The 22271-nt window shown below is 49.7% G+C and overlaps 2 protein-coding genes and 1 long non-coding RNA gene across 6 annotated transcripts in view; 2 read left to right on the top strand and 1 right to left on the bottom strand.

Annotated features, from left to right (window-relative positions):
• The window catches only part of OLFML2A (olfactomedin like 2A), a 28683-nt gene extending 19525 nt beyond the window's left edge, over positions 1-9158 (bottom strand). The window contains exons 1-2 of the mRNA XM_061431292.1: positions 8908-9158; positions 1408-1671 (exon numbers count right to left, since the gene is read on the bottom strand). Coding sequence (XP_061287276.1) covers positions 1408-1671; positions 8908-9033 — 390 coding nt within the window. The 5' untranslated portion in view covers positions 9034-9158. The remainder of the gene's footprint in view (positions 1-1407; positions 1672-8907) is intronic.
• On the top strand, positions 1600-8260 carry LOC133256474 (uncharacterized). Its single transcript, XR_009739229.1, has 2 exons — positions 1600-1687; positions 3631-8260. It is a non-coding gene; the product is annotated as an uncharacterized LOC133256474 (long non-coding RNA).
• Positions 9159-12112: 2954 nt separating the features above from the next.
• The window catches only part of NR6A1 (nuclear receptor subfamily 6 group A member 1), a 230232-nt gene continuing 220073 nt past the window's right edge, over positions 12113-22271 (top strand). For 2 of the 4 annotated variants that reach the window (XM_061431297.1, XM_061431294.1), the window contains exon 1: positions 12115-15264. In XM_061431297.1, the coding sequence (XP_061287281.1) occupies positions 15165-15264 (100 nt within the window). In that variant the 5' untranslated portion in view covers positions 12115-15164. Of the gene's footprint in view, positions 15265-22271 lie in introns of all 4 variants that reach the window. The other 2 variants (XM_061431296.1, XM_061431295.1) reach the window with 2 other exon arrangements.

The following is a 22271-nucleotide window of genomic DNA, read 5'->3' as shown; positions in this document are numbered from 1 at the left end:
AGTGAACAGACTCGGAGCAGTCAGAGAATGTTTCCCTCCAGAGCAGGGAAGGTGGGTTTGATGCTCCTCATAAGAGATTTGGATTCTCTACGTAGGAGCTCTTCTCTTGGAAGACATCCCACTGAATGTGCACGTGCTATCCAGCCCCCACTGCATCACCCCACGGGAAGTGAGTGGGAGAACCAGTGCAAGAAAGTGGAGGCACTCTGGTGACCATGAGTAATAAAGCCCTTTGTCTCTGGCTCACATCTTCTGCCAGTGTCCATGAAACTGGCAGGCTAACTTGTTAGCTTACACGTAGGGCAACATCTCAGCGAACGTGACAGTTCTTGACACGAAAAGGGCAAAATAGACACGTTTGGAAGAAATTATAAAAGAAATAGATCCTCTCAAAAGCCACCAAATTCTCTGTGATGACCTAAAGGGGTGATGGGAGGGAGGCTCCTGAGGGAGGGGATACATGCATACTTAGAGCTAATTCACGCTGTTGTACAGCAGAAACTAACACAACATCGTAAGGCAATTGTCCTCCAGTTTGAGAAAAAGCCATCAAATTATCTGGGCTATTACAAAAAGGAAGATAGGAGAGCAGGGTGATTTAGAACACATGCTTTGGACATGGATCTGAGTTCAAATCTGAGCCCCACCAGGCCCTCCAAGGACGGAGTTCTGCATGGTGTGAATGGTACGTGGGTGCCTGGCTGGCTGGGTAGCTGTGATCTCCTTGTCCACGTCTATCCAAGCTATGGGTCCTGGTGGTGGGCCTGGCACAGGGCTGGGTCACCCAGAGGTGGCGCCTCTTTCTAATCTTCCTGTGGTGGGTGTGTAGTTATAACATTCACATAAAAACAGGGTGTAGACTTAAGGCTGCATGTCATATGAGCACTCGGGCCAGTTACCTAACTTGTCCAAGCCTCAGTTTTCTCACCTATAAAATGACGGCAAAGATCCCACATTTCACCGAATGGATTAAGAATTTAGAGAAATAATGTAGAGGAGAAAAAGAGCTTAGCACAACATCTGGCACGAAGGTGGTACATGAATACGGGAAAAGTTATGACATGAAACAATCAGGTGCCACAAAATTTCAAATGCTATGTGGAGGTGACGATGGATGACCTGGTTTGGGGAAAACCAGGACACTCGGCTGGATGGTAATGAGACAGTAAAGGGCTGTCTCCAGGTAAACTCGCCAGAGCAGGCTGCCTCCATCGCTGACTGGCCCAGTGGCCTTAGGCAAGATGTGGTTGCCTCCCAGGGAGCCTCTGTTTCCTCACCTGTGAAATGGGGCGAGGACAACCCCTCTCCTAACATGTGCGGCCCTCTCACTGGAGGGCCGGCCCGCCAGCCCAGGCTAGGTGTTGGTGTAGGAGGGGCCCCATCGCGCCTCTCCTCCAGAAGGTCTACCTTGAGGAGCTCGGGTGCCTGTTTCTTGAGTTTCTCCATCTTCCACTCGTTCTCGCAGGGGTTGAGCGAGGAGGGCGGCGCCGTGCAGGAGCAGCGGCAGTCGGTGCCGGAGCTCACCGTCTCCACCGTGTAGAAGTCCTCCACGCGCGCCCGCCCGCTGCGCACCCGGCTGCACGCGTCCTTGCTCAGCGGCCGCATGATGCACTTGCAGCGGCAGTCGGAGCCCTCCGAGGTCATGCGCACCTGGTCCACGTCGCCGAACACCTGCAGAGAGGCCGTGGTGAGCTGAAGGCCAGGGCTGGGGCGAGGGGAGTGTTCCCCTTCCCTCCGTCCTTTTCCTTCAAGCCCGCCCTGAGAGGCCACACACCCGATGTCTTAAGTGTGGTCACTGGGGGCAGCAGAACTTTCAGCCTTCAGGAGTCAGCTGGGTGAGATCAGTGGCAGGCACCAGGCTCCAGCCTGCTTTGCCCTCACACACCAGCAGGGCCCTGGGAGTCCCAGCCAGAACTCCCCTAGCTGGCTCAGCCCGCCCATCCTGGGCTCCAGGCTCTCAGGGTACAGCTATTTATGACTCAGTCAACAAACCCACACCTTTGAGCTCTCACTGAAGCCACCAGGACCCAGGCAAATTCAAGGCCCCCTTGGGCTTTCTGCCAAGCCCACCCCCATGAGCATCCCAGCGTCCTCTGGGAAGGGCAGTAGGCACTCCATTTCTGCTCTGAGCCCTCAGACACCTGTTTGAAGCCCTGGCCTCTGCCAGACTCTGGGTAGGAGCTGGAGGTGCAGAAGAAGTAGACAGAGGGGCATCCTTGACCTTCTCAGCCATGGGAGAAGTTGATGCAGTGAGCCCTGAGATCCAGAGAAAGACACCCATGAAGACTGCTCGGAGGAGGGCACCCCGGGGGACATTTCTAAGCATGAGTAGAACAGTCCAGGGAGAGCAAGTCAGATGTGCAAAGACAAGCAAGGACTGGGCACCTTGGGAGCCTGGAGGAGGTTCATTCTGGCTCGTGCCTACAGAGAGCCTGGTGGTAGGAGGTAAGGCTGAGGGAGGCAGAGCCTGACCCATGGAGGGCCCTTAAAACTGGCTGAGGATCTGGTCTTCTTCCTGAAAACACTGGGAAGTCATGGAAGGGTTATCAGCAGGAGAGAGCCAGGGCCAGGTCTGCAGGGCACTCAGTCAGCCTGCTTTGTGGACAGACGGTGGATGGAGGAGGCAAGCCTGGGATGCGGAGCCCAGGGAGGAGACATTTATTGAGAACTCACTGAGCACTGGGGAGGCGTGGGGCGGTGGTGAGGAACACAGCCATGGGCCACCTACAGCTGTGTGCACTCGGGCAGATTACTTAACCTCTCCGTGCCTCAGTTTCTTCACCTGTAAAAGGAGGGTACTGCTAGTGAGTATATCGAACAAAAGACTGTGAGGACTGAGAGACAGAATACCGGGAATATGTTGTAGTTGTTATTATTAGCACCAATAATCCTGACAGGGGCTTGTTTATCCCTCTATATTTCTCCATGTGGGTACATTGGTAGGTATTCTTTTTATTTATTTGTTTGGCTGTGCCAGGTCTTAATTGCAGCACCTGGGATCTTTGATCTTTGTCGCGGCAAGTGAACCCTTAGTAACGGCGTGTGGGATCTAGTTCCCTGACCAGGGATTGAATCCTGGCCCCCTGCATTGGAAGCATGGAGTCTCAGCCACTGGACCACCAAGGAACTTCCTAGACATTCTTAGCAGCGTTCTCCAGATGCGATAATAGCCCTGGAGCCAGCAAATAACTTGTTCAAGGGGATGAGAGCCCAACACAGGTAGACCTGCTGTCCCGCAGGGGATGAGGAGGGTGGGGAAGGGGGCGCTGTGGTGGAAGTTTTGTCCGGGGTCCTCTGTGGGGCAAGTGTGCCCTGGGCCCAGCTGGGCAATTCTCTGCGCCCATGAGCACTGACAGTCAGGCTGAGATGATGTACATTCTTTAGATCGCCGCTAATGCGGTAAGCCTGCCTTTGCTTTGAGACTTCTGGGCCCCCTTCCCAGCTCTGCTGGAACCCCTAGTCACCCCCACCCACTCCCACAGGTGGGGCAAAGAGCCCAGCAAGTGGATGTGGGTGTGTTCTGTGTGGCCCAGGCCAAAGAGGCCTCTTCCTGGGGACTCACCCATAATCCAACACCCATCCCCACCAGCAGCGGCCTCCACATGACTGCAACATTCCTTCCCTCCTCAGATGAGGTGCTACGTCCTGATGCGGGCGGCCAAGGCCCTGACACAGGCCAGGAGGCAGGAGTCAGAAGAGGACCTCCACTCCAGCCCCAGCTGCCAGGAGCCTGGGGCAAGGGGCCCGCCTCCTGTGGTCACAGTGTCCTGTGGTGCTTGACTGGAAGCAGCAGAGCCTCATGGAAAGAAGCCAGGCCTGGGCTCACATCCCAGCTCCCACATGTCCTCCTCGCATGGCCCTGACCCCTCTGAGTCTCAGCCTCCTCCTCTGTAAAATGGGGAGGATAACAGTCCTTTCCCCATAAGCTTGTCCTGAGGCTGAAATGAGTCAATGCATGTGGAGCACCTAGCATAGAACAGCTGCTCTCTACTTGCTACTGAAGCTGCTGCCAATAACCCTTTTGCATGTTTGTACGTAGTTTTCTACCTCTGTGCTCTCACCACAACCACACATCTTGGAGAGGAGAAATCTGAGTCTCAGAGAAGGTGAGGGATTTGCCCAGGGTCGCACAGCACAGCCTGACTCCAAAATGTATTTCCCATGCAAGTCACCAGGCAAGGGCTTCTCCACAGCAACTGAGCTGGGAGAGAGATGGTGGCCCTGGAAGGATCAGGCCTCGGTCGGGCAGGGGAAATGGATCTGATCCATTTTGCCCTCAGTCTGCAGGCTGGGGTTACTGCCAAGCAGGAAAGTCCCTGCCTGAGCCCCCATCTTTCCCTGCAGCCTCACTCAGCACACACTGCTGCTAAAGCCCCCAGGAGTGTGGGTGGCTTGTGCTTAAAAAGATCCCCAGCTATTTGCAAGGAAATCCCACAGTAAGAGGCCAAGAAGGCATGTTTGATATTTCTGAAGAGAGATGGATAAATCTGGCCAGAATGGAGAAGTGGGGTTTCAACCTAGAAAATGTTCTAGGAACAGAACAGATTGTGTCACCTGGAGGTTGAAGCTTCCCTCTTCTCTCATGGCCAGCCCAGATTCACCAAGTGGCAGTTTCCACATGTCCTTCTGCAGGCAAAGATCTCCCCTAGAGCCCATGGTCTTCTGGACACCGCCTCCAGATGCACCCCACGGGCACCCCAACTTAATCCATTCAAAACTGGGCCCACCATCTTCTCCCAAACCCACGTCTATCTACCCTCCTGCACAACTCAGATCTTTGAGCCTCCTCTTTGCTCTCACCACTCTCACCAGAACAAACCCACCAGTCATATTCTTCTGATGTGTGTGCATAAGTGCTCAGTTGCGAAGTCATGTCCAACTCTTTGCAACCCCATGGACTGTAGCCCATCAGGCTCCCCTGTCTGTGGGATTTCCCAGGTAAGAATACTGGAATAGGTTGCCATTTCCTCTCCAGGGGATCTTCCAGACCCAGGAATTGAACCTGTGTCTCCTGCATTGGCAGGCAGATTGTTTACCACTGTGCCACATAAGAAGCCTGTTCTTCCAATGCTTCATCCTAAATATCTTCTATCTCAATGGTCTCCACTCCCTGGCCACAGCCTAAGCTCAGGTTGCATTAACTGCTTAGTTAATGCAACTGCTACCTAGAGAATACATGGGGCTTCCCTGGTGGCTCAGTGGTAAAGAACATGCCTGCCAATGCAAGAGACATGAGAGTTGCGGATTTGATCCCTGAGTGGGGAAGATTCCCTGGAGAAGGAAATGGCAACCCACTCCAGTATTCTTGCCTGGGAAATCTCATGGACAGAGGAACCTCACAGGCTACAGTCTATGGAATTGTAAGGAGTCAGACATGACTTAGCGACTAAAGTAAGTATGGTTAATAGACCTATTTAGCAACTAAACAACAGACAATATAGGGAGCCGCCTCTCTGCTCGATTAATCTTCCAAAGCTCCTCTTTGATGATCTGTTATTCTCTTGCTCCACAAACCTCCATGAGTTCTCAGCTGGGAGATGTGCCTCAGAATTACCTGGGATGGGATAACTTGGAAAATGCAGATGCCCTGTCCTTATTCCACCTTGACTCAGACTCTCCCAGGCTTCTCAGGTATTTGGGTGCCCACTAAAGGCTGAGAATCCTGGAGCCCCAGGAATCTCCAAACTCCCCAGGTTCCCTGTCTTGGATTTTTGAGCAGCCCCTACCTGACTCTCTTGAGTCTCATTGTTCAAGTCTGTCAAATGGGGAAATCCTGAATGTTGTGTAAGATCTTGAATGTAAACCCTAGGCAGAGGGCTTGGCACCCAGGATGTTCTTCACGTGCCCCAGCCAGTGGGAGAGATGGGGCAAGACTTTTCCTGCAGAGAGACCCGAGGGGCCTGGCTTGGCCCCACGCTCTGTTTTGTGCAGAAGGACTCCATCACTGTGCAGCCCTGGCCGGCTATGGAGCCTGTTTCCAATTACACCCACAGGCGGCAACTCCCTGAGTGGAGGAGCAGCAACACCTAAGCCTCTGAGTACGGCCTGGACTGGAACATCTGATCCAGCCTGGGATACCACCGGCTGCTTGTGCCAGCCCCTCCTGCTCCCCTGGCCCAGCTCCCACAGGCCTTGGTACCTCCTCCCTCTCCTCAGGCCTCTGATCAGCAGCAGGGCTGCCCAAAGATCCCCTTCCCACTCCTGAATGCATGGAGGAAATGAGGTGTCAGCAGCTCTTTCACAGATGGGGAGACTGAGGAAGAGATGTGGAATTCTCAGCCACATTCCAAGGACCTACAGCAAAAAAGCAGGTTCCTGGAGGCCTCTGGTACTGTGCCTGGGTGTCACGTGGTCACCTGTCTATCCAGCCTAACCTCCTCACTGGGCAGCCCCTCAGAAATGCCAGGAAGCTGTGAACGCCTCTCACTGGACAAAACTCTTCCTTAGATGGAAACCCCAAGTCCTGTTTAGGAGAGACCTGGTTATAAACACAAAATTAAAACATGCCAAGCGAGGAGCTGGCCACAGGCGTTCTGGGGTTACGTTGCCCCTGCACCCCTGAAAGTCCTGGGCAGAAGGGGAAGCCAGACCTCCCAAGAGCAGGAAGTCTGAAGCAGGGCCAACTTAACCCTTTAGGGCCCTAGACAGACTTCACTTCCCAGATTGGCCCTCCAAAGAGCTCGCCCCTCACCCTCAGAAAATAGGATGGGCTTGGAGGAAGGAGGATTGTTGGGGGAGGGAGGGTAATAATGAAAACAGCTCTCTCTCAGAGCCAGCAGGAGTCTGGCTGTGCTGAGGAATGCAGAGTAAATTCACCCATCACTTGATTTTTATTTTTCCCAGCTGGGTGAGTGCTGTGGGTGGGAGGTGTCCGGGGGAGGGCTGTGCTGAGTCCCCCAGCTGCTTCATCCTCCACACTCTGGGATGTGCCTCCCCGCCCCACCAGCCCCAGCTTGCCCTGGGACAGCACGCGCACGCGCGCGCACACACACACACACACACACACACGCACACACGCACACACACCCACCCTAGCAAGTGTTTGGCTGACTCACTACATAAACAGGGTGTTGGGTTTTCTTTGTCTTTGCTTTGAATGCAAGCCCTCCCCCACAAGCTCTATAGTCCTCGGCATGGCTCAGAGGATGCCCAAGACCAAATATCCCTCCCAGCTAGAGAAATAAGAGATGGCAAAGTGCTGATCAGGTTATCTGGGGTTTTTTGCTCACTTGTTCCTGGACCTGACCCAGGTCAGGGAATCCTAGAAGGCGCTATATGGAAAGAAAGTTGGGAAGATGTTTTTCCAATGGGGGATCTGAGGTCCAGAAATAGGCAGTGACTTGCCCAAAGTCACACAGTCTAAGAACAACAAAGGGCCAAAGAAACCTAGGTTTTTTGATTCACAAACCAGCTTTCTACACACCCTAATTTCCCATCTGTAAAATGGGAATGCTACTCATTCCCTCCTTATCTTTGGAGTACATGCTCAAGACTGCAGCTCACTTGTTTATATACCCTGAGCTGAATCTTCAGGCGGAGGGTCTGCCAGTGCCTACTGCTCATATACTTACCATGTGGCTAGTGGCCTCTGCCCTTTACCTGCCTGTGGACAGGGCAGCCTCACCTCCTACCCAGGAAAGGGGCTGAAGGGACATCAAGAGAAGTCAGTCTTATTCTCATGCTCTGCAAGAATAAGGGCTCTACCTCCCTCCTACCTCTCACTTTTCCCCAGCCCTGACTCAGTCCTCACCCGGTCGTTTCTAAAACATCCTCAAGGGGTCCCTGCTCTGACTGACTCAAAGTGCTTCTCCTGTCTACATTCTGGATCTCACCCTCTTTTGGGGTCTCTGTGGTGAGATTTCAAAATCACAGTAGCATTTACTGGGCACATACTAGCTGCCAAAGTGGTGTTAAGCATTATCCAGGCTTGATCTCTCTCATGTAGAGATCATCGACTGCAGGAAGTGAGAACTATGTTGTTATTCCCATATTTACAGGTCAGGAAATTGGAGGCTCAGAGAGGTAAAGGCTCAAGGTCACTTGGATGAGAGGTGAAGATGGGATTTGAACCCAGATCTGCTTGACATCAGAGCAGAACCTTTTAGCCACAACTGAGAACATCTTGATCACTTCTGCAGACATGGTGTCCTCTAGAGCAGGGATCCCTAACCTCCAGGATCTACTCCCTGATGATATGAAGTGAAGCTATTATAATTAATAATAATAGAAATAAAGTGCACAATTAATGTAATGTGAAAAACTATCTTCCACGAAATCCATCCCTGGTGCCAAAAAGGTTGGGACTGCCACTCTACAGGGTACGTCAGATTTCTGGCAGGAACACCAGAAGGCAGGAAGGACCAGTCCAGCTGGATTCACTGGGGAGGGACTCTGGGTCCTCAGTATGGGCTGAAAGCCTTGGCCCAGGGCCTGCTACAAACCTTGGAGTCGCTAGGTAGCAGTTACCAGGGCTCTGTCCCACGTGCGTTAGCCTCCCACGGAAACTTTGAGCCAGATCTCTAGGCTGCCCCTGCCCAGCGCTCTTGGGAATCACCTCCCTAGGCTGGAGACTCCATCGCCTTCTGCACCCCCTTCAAGCTCCCAGCGCCCCTTCTCCCTAGCTCAGGATTTCAGTACTGAACTTCTGCCCTCACTGGACTGTGTCCAGCGCCCCTTCCTGATGCTCCGGGTCCCAAACACCCCTACCATCTCCAGTGCTTCTTCCCCATGCGCTCCTGTCCTGGTGTCCCGGTCCCTGCAGCCTCCCTATTAAGCTCGAGGTCGGGTCTCGCCTGTCCTGGTCCTCGGTTCCCGGCCTCACACAGTGCCTGGTCTGCAGCCCCAGCCACAGCGCCCCCTCGCGCTCGGCTCTACCGACCTGCGCCCGGATCGGAGGGCAGCGCTTACCTTACTGTCGGCGCGCACCGGGCCCACGCGCAGCAGCAGCAGCAGCAGCAGAGGCAGCAGAAGCAGAGGCAGCGGCCGGGGCCCAGGCCGGGACCTGGGCCTGGTGGGGAGGGCGGCTGCGGCCATACGGAGACGGGTACGGACGGCGGGCACCGACAGCACGCGCGGACGCCGGGAAGCGCGGGCCGCACTGCGAGCTGGGCGCCGCGGTCAGCTCTACCCGCGCGGCGTGCCCCCAGTCCGCCCGCGGCTCCCCGCCCCGCGACCCCTCCCGCGCCGCTGGGGGCGGAGCTGGGATGGAGGGGGGCACCCCACCCTTCTGGCCCGCTCCCAGCCGGGCCTCTTTGCCATTGGGCGGCTCTCCAAAGGGCATCCCTGCAAGGACACTAAAAAAGGGTCTGGTTCGGAACCCGCAGTAGCAGCTGGGGCAGTGAAGGAGCGCAGGCTCTCCACACCGAGTGAGGTCCTGTTCTTTGAGATGTAGGATCTTGGGAGTGTCTCTTCGGCTCTCTGACCTTCAATTTCCCGTCTGTTAAATGGGAAAAATAGTGCTTCCCTTTTGGAGTTGGTTGTAAAGTTCAGAGGAGGGATGTTTCCAGGGCACGCGAGTCTTGTAGATCTCCAAACACCCCGACCGTGCCAGCTCCACCCTTCTCCTGGCTCAGACTTCTCTCTCTTGCAAGGTCCAGTTCTTCCCCTCTGCGAGATCCCTCCCGTCAACCCCCAACTAAACTCCTGTAGCTCCAATCATTTAAACACCCTCCTAAGGCAATGGCACCCCACTCCAGTACTCTTGCCTGGGAAATCCCATGGACGGAGGAGCCTGGTAGGCTGCAGTCCATGGGGTCGCTAAGAGTCGGACACGACTGAGCAACTTCACTTTCGCTTTTCACTTTCCTGCATTGGAGAAGGAAATGGCAACCCACTCCAGTGTTCTTGCCTGGAGAATCTCAGGGACAGAGGAGTCTGGTGGGCTTCCGTCTATGGGGTCGCACACAGTCGGACACGACTGACGCGACTTAGCAGGAGCAGCAGCATCCGCCTGAGGAAGCGCCTGGATTCTCCGCTTCCTAGGCAACAAAACTTCCCGAGCAGCAGTTTGTGTTCGCCACTCCTCAAATTCCCTGGCCATCCCCTCGCTCCAGGGGTCTTCGGTCTCACTACGGAAATACCTTGTTAGGATCTCTGTAACCGAAACCAAGGCGGCACCTCTCTACCTCCTCAGAGACCACATCTCTCGATCGCGCCCCCTTCTCCAAGTCTCCTGTCTCAGATTTTCCCCCTCGCATCTCATTCCGAATTCCACAGTCACTTTTGCAGGTCCTTCTGGCACTGTGGACGCTGTGGCGGGGGTGGAGACCCCTTTCTGGTCTCTGCATACTGTCTCTTGTAGGTTTCCCCTCCCCTGAGCCCAGGACTCCTCTTGTGTTTGCCTGGCTTTGTAAACGTCAACTGCTCAAAAAGGGCCACTTACTTGTGCCCTCAAATGTTGCTACCCCAACCCTACTCTCCAGCACTTCCCCTTCCTGCACTCCCCTACCCTCTTCATTTTCCTTGTAGAACTGATCACTTTATGAACTATATTGTTGGGATGTGTTTGTTCATGCTTTCCCTTTTGAGAGAGGAGTAAGGCTCCCCACACCATGTGCTTTGTCCACAGAGCAGCTAGCTCAGAGGTCTCAAAGTGTGGTCCCTGGTCCCCAGACCAGCGGCCTCACCATCTGGAAACCTGTTGGAAATGCAAACATCAGGTCTCAACCCAGACCTAAGGAAGCAGAAACTCTTAGAGGTGGGGCCCAGCAATCTGTGTTCCTTAATCAACCCTCCACGGGGATTTAAAATCTGAGAACCACTGCCTCAGTACAAGGTCTGGTGCTCCTTAACTTTCAGTTGAATGATAGAATCATGTGCAGTAGGCATTCAGTACAAATTGGCTTCTTTCATAACTAGAGATTCCCTAGGGAGGGCTAGATTAGCTTAAAAAATAAATACGGTGTGTGTTTTTAGGTGCATAGAAAATCTGGGAATGGACACAATTAATGGATAAGGAGAGGAGCCAGCCTTTAGGAATGCAGTAAGGAGAAAGGATTTTCATTGAATAATTTTTTGCAACCTGGGAGTTTTGCAATGTGTGTCCTAGCTATTCAAAAAATAGACAAAATGTACTGAAAACAAACAGAACCTGGTGGGGGTTTCTCTTACCCAGCCCTTTCTCCCCATGCAGCCTGGATGGGACTCTGGTTAGGTCCCGGACAAGGCTGCTGTCATCGAGAGAACTCTGCTCCCCCTGCTGGCAGGCTCCTACCTGAGCCCATGATTTCCTCCTTTTCACCCTTGTCTCCTGCCCTCTCTCCCCTGGGTGGGTGGGCCAGTTACAGTGAATTTTCTGTTTCAACAGGGCCTTGGGACCTTTGCACAGGCTGTTCCTTCCCCCTGAAACACTCTCTCTTCGCCCAGTGTGACTCACTCCCACTCATCCTTTCATCTTCAAGGTTCATGATCCCTCCATCACCACCCCTGACCAAAATAAACCCTGTCACACACACTCCCACAGCACCAGAGCTTCTAAGTGTATTCTGTCATAACTGTGGGTATGTGATTATTTTGATAAGTGTCTGTCTCTACCACATAGGACAAGTCCCTAATGATGGAGCCTACACCTGCCTTGCTCTTAGTGATAGCTCTGACTGGTTTTCTACCTCTGGCCTCAGCACTCCCCCCACAGATCCTTCTTAGTTAATTTTATTCCTCTCTTTTGTCATTTGTCCGGCTGGTGTGTATATGTGTGTGGGGGGGAGTCTTTTCATCTTTCTGAGCCTGTTTCCTCATTTTTAATTTGTGGAGAAAAGTGTTGGCCTCTTGGGATTGTTGGTGGGGGGGCAATGTAGGTGAAAGGACATAACTCACAGGACCCTATCTGCTTAGAACAATGGCTGGGGTCTCAGTACACAGTCATTTCCCTCACCCTTCTCAGTTTTGTGTTAGTTGACTCTTCCCAAGAAGCATTTTCAGAAGAGAAGTAACTGAGACTTAGGACCACTTTTTAAATAACATTAGTAACAAGTTCTATTCCTTAAGCCACTTTGTTAATTGCTTTGCATGCATCATCTTATTTGATTCTCATAACAACCCGTGAGGTAGTAACTATTTATCCTCCCCCTTTCCCGCCCTGTAAAAAAAAAAAAAAAAAAAATTATGTTTGGCTGTGCTGGGTCTTCATTGCTGCGAGGGCTTTTCTTCAGTCGTGATGTGGCGGTGGGGGTTACTCTTCTTTGCCATGCACAGGGTTCTCACTGTGGTGTCTTCTCGTTACACAGCACAAGCTCTAGGTGTACGGGCTTCAGTCGTTGCAGCACATGGGCTCAGTAGTTTCGGCTCCCAGGCTCCAGAGCACAGGCTCAATAATTGTGGCACACCAGCTTAGTTACTCTGAGGCATGTGGAATTTTCCCAGATCAGGGATCAAGCCCATGTTTCCTGCATTGACAGATGGATTCTTTACCACTGAGCCACAAGAGAAGCCTGAAACCAGGACTTTGAGGTTTGGAGGTAACCAAGGTCACAGTTATTAAGTAAAAAGATTAGATATGTTTTATTTGTTCTTTCACCCCCTCAGCGATTATTGCCCTCAGCAGTTGGGGTTATAATGATGAGAGTGAGAACACAGGGATTTGACCAGTCAAGATCTAGAAAGGTTTTTGTGTGGCAGTTGACAACGGAGCTGGACTCTGAAGGAAGAGGAGGAGCTGCTTCCAAGGGCTGAGAGTTTGACTGAACTTTTCTGTCCATCTTTGACAGTCAACTTAGAAAACCCCTTTCAGAGGCCTTCCAGAGGTTTCTGCAGTGCCACTTAGCTCCTGATTGGATCTCCAGGGAAGGGGAAGTTACTACCTCCAGAAGTCTGTGACAAAGGGAAGTTTTGGCTCTAGGAAGGCCATCTGATCCTAACTCATCTTAGAACCTAGAGCTGAAGGAATGGCCCAGAAGACCCATCTCCTCTGTCTCCTTCCCCGGCTCAACACCCCCACCTCCCGCCCCTACTCTAAGGACTCCCCTTCCCCTCTGGAGCTGGGGAATAGTAGTGAGGTGGCAATCACACAGAGATCATTTGTCACAGTCCACAGAGAACTCAACAGCAGTAAGAGGACAAACTGGGGATCTAGGTGTACCCTGGTGGGAGATATGAATATCCAACAGAGGATATTTGAACAGGATCTTGAAAGATGAATAAGAGTTTGGGAGTGGACTGGGTGAAGCCAACATTCAAGGAGCCAAGCATTCAAGTTCTGGTGTTTGACCGATTGGGTTTGGAATCCCCATCACCGACGGATGATTTCGTCAGTATATGATAGGGGCAATATTGGAGCTAAAGCTCCTCATAAAGCAGATGTGAGGTTTAGAGAACACGGAGTTAATGTCAAACTCTCAGAACAGTAGCTGCTGCTGCTGCTGCTAAGTCACTTCAGTCGTGTCCGACTCTGTGAGACCCGACGGACTGCAGCCTACCAGGCTCCTCCGTCCCTGGGATTCTCCAGGCAAGAATACTGGAGTGGGTTGCCATTTCCTTCTCCAATGCATAAGAGTGAAAAGTGAAAGTGAAGTCGCTCAGTCATGTCCGACTCTTAGCGACCCCATGGACCGCAGCCTACCAGGCTCCTCCATCCACGTAAGTTTCCAGGCAAGAGTACTGGAGTGGGGTGCCATTGCCTTCTCCGCAGAACAGTAGCAGTTACAGATTAAGGATGCAGTACAGGTTAACCGGTGCTGGTAAGGTACAGCCACTCAACCCGTAAATACAGGGACGGATCACACAACATCCTGCCAAGCAGGTGAGGGAAGGAGTGTGATGAGAAATGTGGAAGGGGTCACATCAGGCAGGAGTGCGAATGCCAGTATAAGGACTTAAAAATTAATAAGCAAGCAATGACGTAGACAAGCCGACGGATTGGTAAGGCGGGGTGGGAGTCAGGGTGGGAGACAAGCTGGGGAGTGGGCAGCCAGTGAAGAAGCTGCGGCATAACCCGGGAGACTAGAGGCGGGCAAGGAATCAGTGTTCTTGTTCTTTGTCTTGGAACAGACCAGGTAGAGCCTGGTTAGACCTTGGGAGGTGGCCACGATGAGCCCTTTACAGAGACGGTCGCTGAAGGCGGACTCCCGGGGCAAGCCCAGACGCTGATGGCCGCGCGCCACCTGGTGGCAGTAGTAGGTGGGCTCTGCAGCGGACACTGCAAAATCCGGGATTGTGCTCTGGGAAACTGAGGCAAGGAGCACGGGTGGGGGAGGTTGGGATCTTCCAATTTGACCCCGTCTCTAGTCTAACCCCGTTTTATTGATAGGAAAACTGAGGAGCAAGGAAGGCGACCAAGACCGAGGAAGGACGCTCTCAAACGAAGGGCTTCAAGAACCCAGGAGTAAAGAGCCTGAGTTTCTTTAATAGCACGAATGGCTTGAAGCTTAGTTTGCCATTCTGTTCCGTTCCTTGGGCAGGGGGAAAATGAAAGAGGAGGAAGAGAAACTTCAGTCTTTCCCGCCCACCCGGAGGTAAAAAGGCTTTAAAGAGTACCCCGGAAAGCAGAGTTTTATAGATTCCATTTGCATACGAACGCGGTCACCTCGAGTTAAACTCCGGTCCTTTAATCTCGGGTCCAATTTGTCCCGAAGCCGCGGAGGAAGGCCCTCGTGAATACCTACAAACACCGCCCCCTCTGAGACCCGCCTACGGGGCTGGGCCTCTTTGCACGTGCTCACCCGGCTCCTCGGCGATCCGCCTCCTAGGAAAGACTCATTCTCGGAGTGGGGGGATCCGAGGCGTCATAGGGAAGGTTGAATACACGGACAAGTCATAATAAAGAGAAGGTCCTGAAGTAACCTTTATTCAACTTGTACCGGAAGTCTTCATCAGGGTTCGTGGTATTAACAGGCCTTGGCCTCCCCTTCTCAAGGTTGCTTTTCCCTCCTCCCACCCCTTCAGTTGGTGGGGTCCAGCGTGGCCGGCCTCCTCCGGCGGACTCCAATTCCCAGCGTGCCCCGCAGGGCAGAGCGTGGCAGCGGCGCGTGACGTCGGGGGTGGGAGCTGGCCAGTGCTGAGGGGGCGCGGCGCGGAGGGGCGCGGAGCCCGGCGGCTCGGGGCCCAGAGAGCGCCGCGGCCGGGAGCCCGCTGGCCCCTGACAGCCCCCTCCCCCTGGCGGACGACGACGGCGACGAGGGCGCCGGTCATGGCGGAGCAGCGAACAGAGCGCGGGCCCTGAGCTCCACCGCATGGAGCGGGACGAACGGCCGCCTAGCGGAGGGGGAGGCGGCGGGGGCTCGGCGGGGTTCCTGGAGCCGCCCGCCGCGCTCCCTCCGCCGCCGCGCAACGGTGGGTGAGGGGCGTGCAAAGTCTCGGCCCGGCTAGAACCGGGCCTCTGTCCCCTTACCCCGGGGAGTCCCCTCCTCTCAGCTGACTCTTTCTCTCTCTCTCTCTCTGGGAAGCCGCGGCGGCCCCGGGTTCCCTCAGCGCGGACCTTCACCCCGGTCCCCCTTCAGCGCCGATCCTCTTTCGCCTCCCCCCCCCCCCCCGCCGCCGCCGCCGCCGCCGCCCGCGGACTCCCCTCCGCGCGGATCCTCCTCCTGCCTGGCTCCCTCCACCCCGACCTCCGTTTCCCCCTCCCCTCTGTCCCCTCACCACAGGCCTCCCCTCCCCCCGGCCCCGTCCCTCAGCGCGAATCCTACCCCCCCTCTCAGATCCCCTCCGCACCGGCCCCTCTCCACCGGCCCCCCTCACCTCCAGTCCCGTCAGTGGGGGCGTCCCCTGCCCCTCGGGTCCCCTCTTTCCCACCGTCCCCTTCCCGGTCTCCGGGGGACCCCCGTGCGAGGATCTCTTCCTCCAAAGGGTCCTTTCAGCGCCGAGTTCTTTTCCTCCGTCGACCTCCTCAGCGCTCCTCCTCACGGGTCCCTCCTCCCTCCGCGGACGCTCCCTCGGCGCCCTGCCGCCGCCACACCCTCGTCCCCTGGGTTCTCTCTGCCCCTCACCTTTTGGGAGCCTCTTTCTCTCCCCTCCGTTCTGCCGCGCTTCCCGGGCTGCCCACCCGCCTCCCTCTCGGCGCCCACCCCCCAGTCCCAGAGCTCCTGGCTCAGCGGTTCCTTTTCGGACCCCGCTTCTCCGCGCTCCTGCCCCGCGCTCTCCTGCCCGCCCTGCTCAGCCCGGTCTCCCGATGCCTCGGCGCTCCTGCCCGACCGGGGGCCCGGGACACCTGCCTCTTTCCTCTTTCCGCCCGCCGGTCCTGGCCCGCGCCCGCCCAGCCTTACTTCTCCTCTTCCCTTTGGCGCTCCCGGAGCCCGGGCGACTCTCACCTGGCCCGGCCCTTCCCTCCGCGCGCCGCTTTGCCCCCATGTCCGGGCCAAGTCCTCAGGTTCCTCGGGGCTGCGGCTGGGCCCGGCGGCCCCCACCGCTCTCCCCCCCCCACCCCGCCGCCCCCGCCGGCGCTCTGCCCCCGCGGGGTGTTTTATTTGTATCTGTTTGATATTTCCCCCCATAGTGTTTGCCGCGGAATGTTTTTATTGGTAACGTGTAAGGAGCTTTTGTGAGGTCGTAAAAGGTGAACTTTTGAACTTGGAAAGCGCCCTGGAGCAATTAGCGCAGGCGATAGCCCCGGGAGGCCTGCATTACAAAGGGTGCTCGTACCGGCCGGCAAACGCTTCGGCGGCAAACCCGATTTATTTATTTATTTGCCCTGCCTTCCACCTTTCACATCTCCTCATTTCCGAATAAAGGGCAGGCTCTCGGAGATCCGCGCCTCCTCCCCTCTCTGCGCCATAAACGCGCAATTCTCTGAAAGATCTAGGACCGAACAGTGTCTAACAAGTAACAGATTTCAAATTGAATGCAAACACCCGGGACAGTTAGTAGGCACTAAAAATTAATTGCTTCAGCAAGAAGTTTCTCAATCAGGACAGTGGCGTGGCAGGTGTGAGGAAAGTAACCTGAAAATAGGTCACTTAGGCGCTCAGTTGCTGAACGAATGGGGAGCAATTTTGGGGTGTATCTCCGCCTTCATAAATTTATGAACTCGTCAGACATTTATTGCCAGTTGAGTAGATCTGGCATTTTTACCAGTTAAGGAAAAAGTCGGTTTCGAAGAGAGCCTGGTTAGCTTCATTTACTGTTGCTGACCAAATAGTGATATGTTTTCAAAGCTCTTGTCTTTTTTTGAGATGTCTGTGATGTGTAGTATCTAGGTGGCTTGCAGTCCCTTGGGTTGTCTTTGGAGACTAATTTCTGAATGTGAACATGTTTGAGATCAATAAAATCCTGTGTCACAAAGGAAGGGGCAGGAATCCAGTTAGGGTAGAAGGAGATAGTATCATAGGAACAAAGGATTTCTTTAGTGCTTTTGACTTTTAAGCTTTTTAAGAGGTGATTTGGTTTGGTGTTAATGTGTTAAAGTTGTAAATTTTGATCTAAATTTTACCATGCTGATTTTTTTAAGCCAGATCTATAGAAGCTCAGATCTATATTATGGCCCATATTAGTGTGTGTAATTTTGTAATGTTTATCTATGTGTGTATGCTTCCTGTACCCACCTGTGCGACTCGTAGCTGATGGATTTTTACTACAGTCAATACTTTAAGTTCTACTTGAGAATATTGTTGTAAGGGAAGCCTAGGAACTGCATTTGCTATTAATTATTCATTAGTACATTTTAAAGAACTCAGCGGTAATTTTAACTCTTAATCAAATTTCCCTTTCACAGTCTCATTTCCTCAATCGGTCAGGACCATTTAAAAGAATGTTACCAAGCAATCCATTTAGGCTAAGGTGGCTTTAGTATTTTACATCAGCCCAATTTAGTGCTACAAATATTTCCTTTTTGTTGAAAACAGAATGGGACTTTTGGCAGTTTGATGGGCTCTAAGGAAAATACATGAAACATTAGACTGTTGTGGAAAGTTTTATTTCCCAGTGTAAAAATGAGTATTGTGTACTGTTTAACAGTGTATGTTCATTATCTCTTACAACTTAACATACTCACAGAAGAATTACCAAAAAAGAAAAAAAGTTTATCTTTGGAATGGTGTTTTTTTTTTTCCCCGTTATATACTTCCTAATTCATGTTTTTCTCCAAAAGTAAATGAAACTGCTTACAGTCAAAGCAGAGAAAATGAATTCTCCTGGCTTTTTATCCTGGTGGCTGATTTCTATTTTATACGAATTATTTGCAGTAGATAGTCATCTAGATAGCAGATCTTTTGGTTTGTATCATGAATAAATAAACTGAAAGTGAAATTTTAGAAATGTTTTCCTGCTGGAAACGCCATTGATGATGAATTTACAGTCCTTTAAATGGTTTTTATTATTCTATCCAAACAGAATTGCTAGTCTTTTGATGCACCATTACCCTTCCAAGAATTTCCTGTGCTCACTGCACTAAATGTTTCAGTTGTTGCTTTTAGGTTTTGATGACAAACATGAACTCAATCAGAATTTCAAAGGAAGATGAATGATTTGAAGAAGTATATGTCAATACTGCACTTGATCATTTTATTTTGAGAGAATAATGGAGTTCTAAATGTTTCAAGCAAAGGAAGTTTATAAACCATTATAAGTAATTAAAAGCATGTTTTATATAATTACATGTTAGAGGAATTGGAGAGAAGTTCACTAGATAAACCTGATGCCCTTTTTCTGTTAAGACTGTGCCATCTGAATGTTTATCCCTGAAAATACTTTAGCAGATATTTTCAATGACGGTGTAACTTTTCAGTTCTGTGACTTTAAAAATCAAGTTAGTTCTGAGTCAGTCCAGAATTTTCTACCTCCATTAAACAAACAAGCAAAAAAGCATACTATAGTACTGTTGTTCTTTAGTCCAAACAGCAAACAGGTGTTTTTTAGTGGGTTCTGTGACCTCCAAAGAACACTGAAAGGCAACAATGAACAGATTCATCGGTGAGCTGAGGTGTGAGATGACCACATTTCCAATCTCAGATTTACCATGTACCATATTCTTTCATGTAATCTAAGTATGAACATGTTCCAAACCCATAAATCATTGTGAATTCTGTAGCAAAAAGGTGTGTGTGTGTGTGTGTGTGTGTGTGTGTGTGTGTGTAAGCATGAATTAGTGTGAAGAGGAGTTAGATGGGGAGGAGGGAGATGAGCTAGTGAATAAAACTGCTGGTGAATTTCCTAAACTATGCTTAAATCCTGTATTTCATATTTTATTAATAATTTCTTGTTTTTTTTTTTTCATTTTTTCCCTTTTCCTGGGATTGTGGAGCAAAGGTTAGAAAATAGTTTTAGGTTTAAATATCTAGGTTTAGTTTAGTGGAGAATGGAGGATAGAAATGCCAACTGCAAATGTGGTGAAATTTCTCAGAACTAGTGCCTGTTGTGCAAGCTGGCTTTAAATTGCTAATGATGCCTGCATGTTCTGGGGCCTGGGGCTGTATTTGGAGTTTCATCCTGTATTAAGACATCATCATTTTGTTTTTATAACTAAGTATTTATTGGTTTGTATTGAATAAATTGGCCCATTAATGAATTGTGTTCACATGGTAACTTCTGGCTTTGGGATAGCCTTAGCTGGGATAGTCTCCAAAATTAAGAGACTTCATTTTCAGCAAGCTCATTTAGATCTTTGGGGCCTTTTCATAAGTTTTGGTTATTATTTAATTTTGTGTTGTAGTCAAGTTAAATTACATTCTCCATTTAAGTATTTTTTGCAGTATTTTATATAATTAGATTGAAAGTTAAATTTGGTAAGATGCCATTTATGAGTAAATTTTAATGTTGGTCAAATCTATTCTATTAAAGTAGGACAAGAAAAATGCCTCATTTTATGTGTACCAGTTGTCTTATATGTGAAAAAGGTTCACAATCAGGAAAATAGAAAGTTCTGAATCAACAGATAAATTTTGCTTTTCAGCAAAGAATAAAAGTGTCCTTGAAACAATTTTAAATAAAAAGTAGCTATTGAATATGTCCACACAGGTGATGATCTAATATACCCAACTTTGTAATACTTTAAAAGTATTTCTGAGACCAACAAGTTGTGAAGGAAAATGTTTTCTGTCAAACTTTTACATTCTTAAGGTCAACTTTTTCCTGATTCAGGTAATTTCTTAAGGGTTTATGGGTGCCTTTGTTAATGACTAGGGTTCAGAAATACCAGAATTATTAAAGTCAGCAAGAAGTGCTAAGCAGCTAATTCTTTTTTGGGTGTTGAGTCCCTCTCAGAGCCGAAGTTTCAGATTTGTCTGAGCTTAATCTATGTTAAAAAACAAACAGAAAAACCAACTCTGGATTAACTTTGATATATATATTATTTCTAGAATCAGGCCCAGGCTTCTGTTTATTGCTTCTTTTCCGACATGGGTTGTCTTTATGAGAAAGATAAGGCTGTTATTTTAGATATCGGAAAATTAGAAGAAAACCATTGTGAGATGTCTAACCTGCTTTTTCAGTGTGGTTTAGAAATAGCTATAAATAGAAAACTTTATGTGAAAGATTAAAACATTTCCTACTTTATTTCATTCTTCCCTTACTACCTGCTGTTAAATAGTAGCCTGGGGAGAACAGCTTCTCAAGAAAAGAGATTTTTTTGCTGTTTACGATTATTTAAATAAGACTTTACTATGTAACCCGGTAATTCTAATTAACAGTGATTTAGTTGGGGAGCGAACCAGGATTTCCTCAGCTGGCTGCTGGGGACCTGAATTGCTTTTTTCCCCACCCCCAGCTACACCAAATCTTTTGATCCCTAAGCTACAGTGGTTGTCATTTGAGAAAGCAAACTGAGAGAAAATAAGTTGAAAATAGTCTACTTTCAGCCTCATTTGCATCTTGGATGTTTTGTTCTTAAAAAAAAATTATAGGGATAATTGAGTCTTTAAAATTTATTTTGAAGGGTGCAAACTCTTATGTCTGAATAGAAAATTCCTGGATTTCTTTAAAAATACTTTTTTTTTTTTGCTTTAAAAATTTGGGGGATGTTGTAGTATTGATAGTCATTATTTCAAAAGAGAAATTATTCTCATTTTAAGTTCACAGAGGCATTCAAGTGTTTTGAGTTTCTTTAGGAGTGTGTGTTTGGGGAAAACAAAAGTTAGCCTTTATGCAATGGAAAAATTTTCAAAGTAGTTGTGGTTTCTCCATCAGCATTATATTCATAAGTTCGAATAAGGAATCACAAGTTCTTAATGTCATACACTTAATAAACTCTATAATTTGTTACATTCAGAGTTTAAAAAGTATCTTCAAATGATGAAATCTTTGGAACCTAATTGCTAACTGTACATACCTTTCAATTTGTTTATACAGGAGAAGCTATTCAACCATAAACCACAGATGGCAGTAGCAGCATATTTTTCTGTTTTCTAGAGGGACTCTGGCCTTTAAGTTGGTGTCAATTCTACTGGCACTGTTGATAGGTCAGCTGCCAAGTGTAATGTTTCCAAAACCAATTCCCTAGGCAGCAACATGTAATGTATTCTGGAAACAAATCCGGGCATTTGATTTGAAGATATACTCTGTGGGTGGTTTGAACCAGAGTGGTGATTTTGCTCCCATTGTTAAGAGTGAGAAATCATAAAGAGAAGCTGGTAATAACGATAGAGGGAGTTATTTGAGTGATAAGTTATATCACATTGGAATTGCACTGTGTATTAGTAGAGGATATATCAAACAGATATTTGCTTTAACAAGTTTGCATTGAAAACAATTTGTAATTATTTAGAAAATAAACTTGAGAATTGTAATTTTGAGAGTGAAATGCACAACTAAATTCCTCATGTAGCAGAAGTAGATAACTTTCTCAGTTTTTTATTTCCAGCTCTTCCTTATATTTCAGTGAATTTTGTATCTTTTTATAAAAGCAGTTCAGAGATCTATGAGTGCCTGCTCTTCCAACCCATCATTGTAGTGTTAAATTCTCTGTTTTTAATTTTCTCTCTGAATACATTGATTGAAAAAGGACATAATTAAACAGATTTTTAAATTTCCTGTTATACTTCGGGTCCAGAGGTATAATTTCATGGTTTAAGATTTAGGAAACATTTCAGTAACAAATCTGTGCCAAAATGATGGATGTACTGGTTCTGTGAAAGGATGGGGAGTTGGGGGGACTACCTTAACCTGTGTTAGTTTTCATTTAAAAAATTAATTCTTGCATTCATTTCAGTCTTGAAGCCATACTGTCTTGGAAGGATTTTAAAAAGTCTTGATTTTTTTGTTGTTGTTAATTTCTTGTGTTCTACTGGTGGCTCAGCTGGTAAAGAATCCACCTGCAATGTGGGAGACCTGGGTTTGATCCCTGAGTTGGGAAGATCCCCTGGAGAAGGGAACAGCTACCCACTCCAGTATTCTGGCCTGGAGAGTTCCATGAA

The sequence above is a fragment of the Bos javanicus genome, chromosome 11, assembly GCF_032452875.1.
Source record: "Bos javanicus breed banteng chromosome 11, ARS-OSU_banteng_1.0, whole genome shotgun sequence".
Taxonomy (NCBI): domain Eukaryota; kingdom Metazoa; phylum Chordata; class Mammalia; order Artiodactyla; family Bovidae; genus Bos; species Bos javanicus.
The sequence above is the reverse complement of the archived record's forward strand: the minus strand, read 5'-3'. Positions and strand labels throughout refer to the sequence as shown.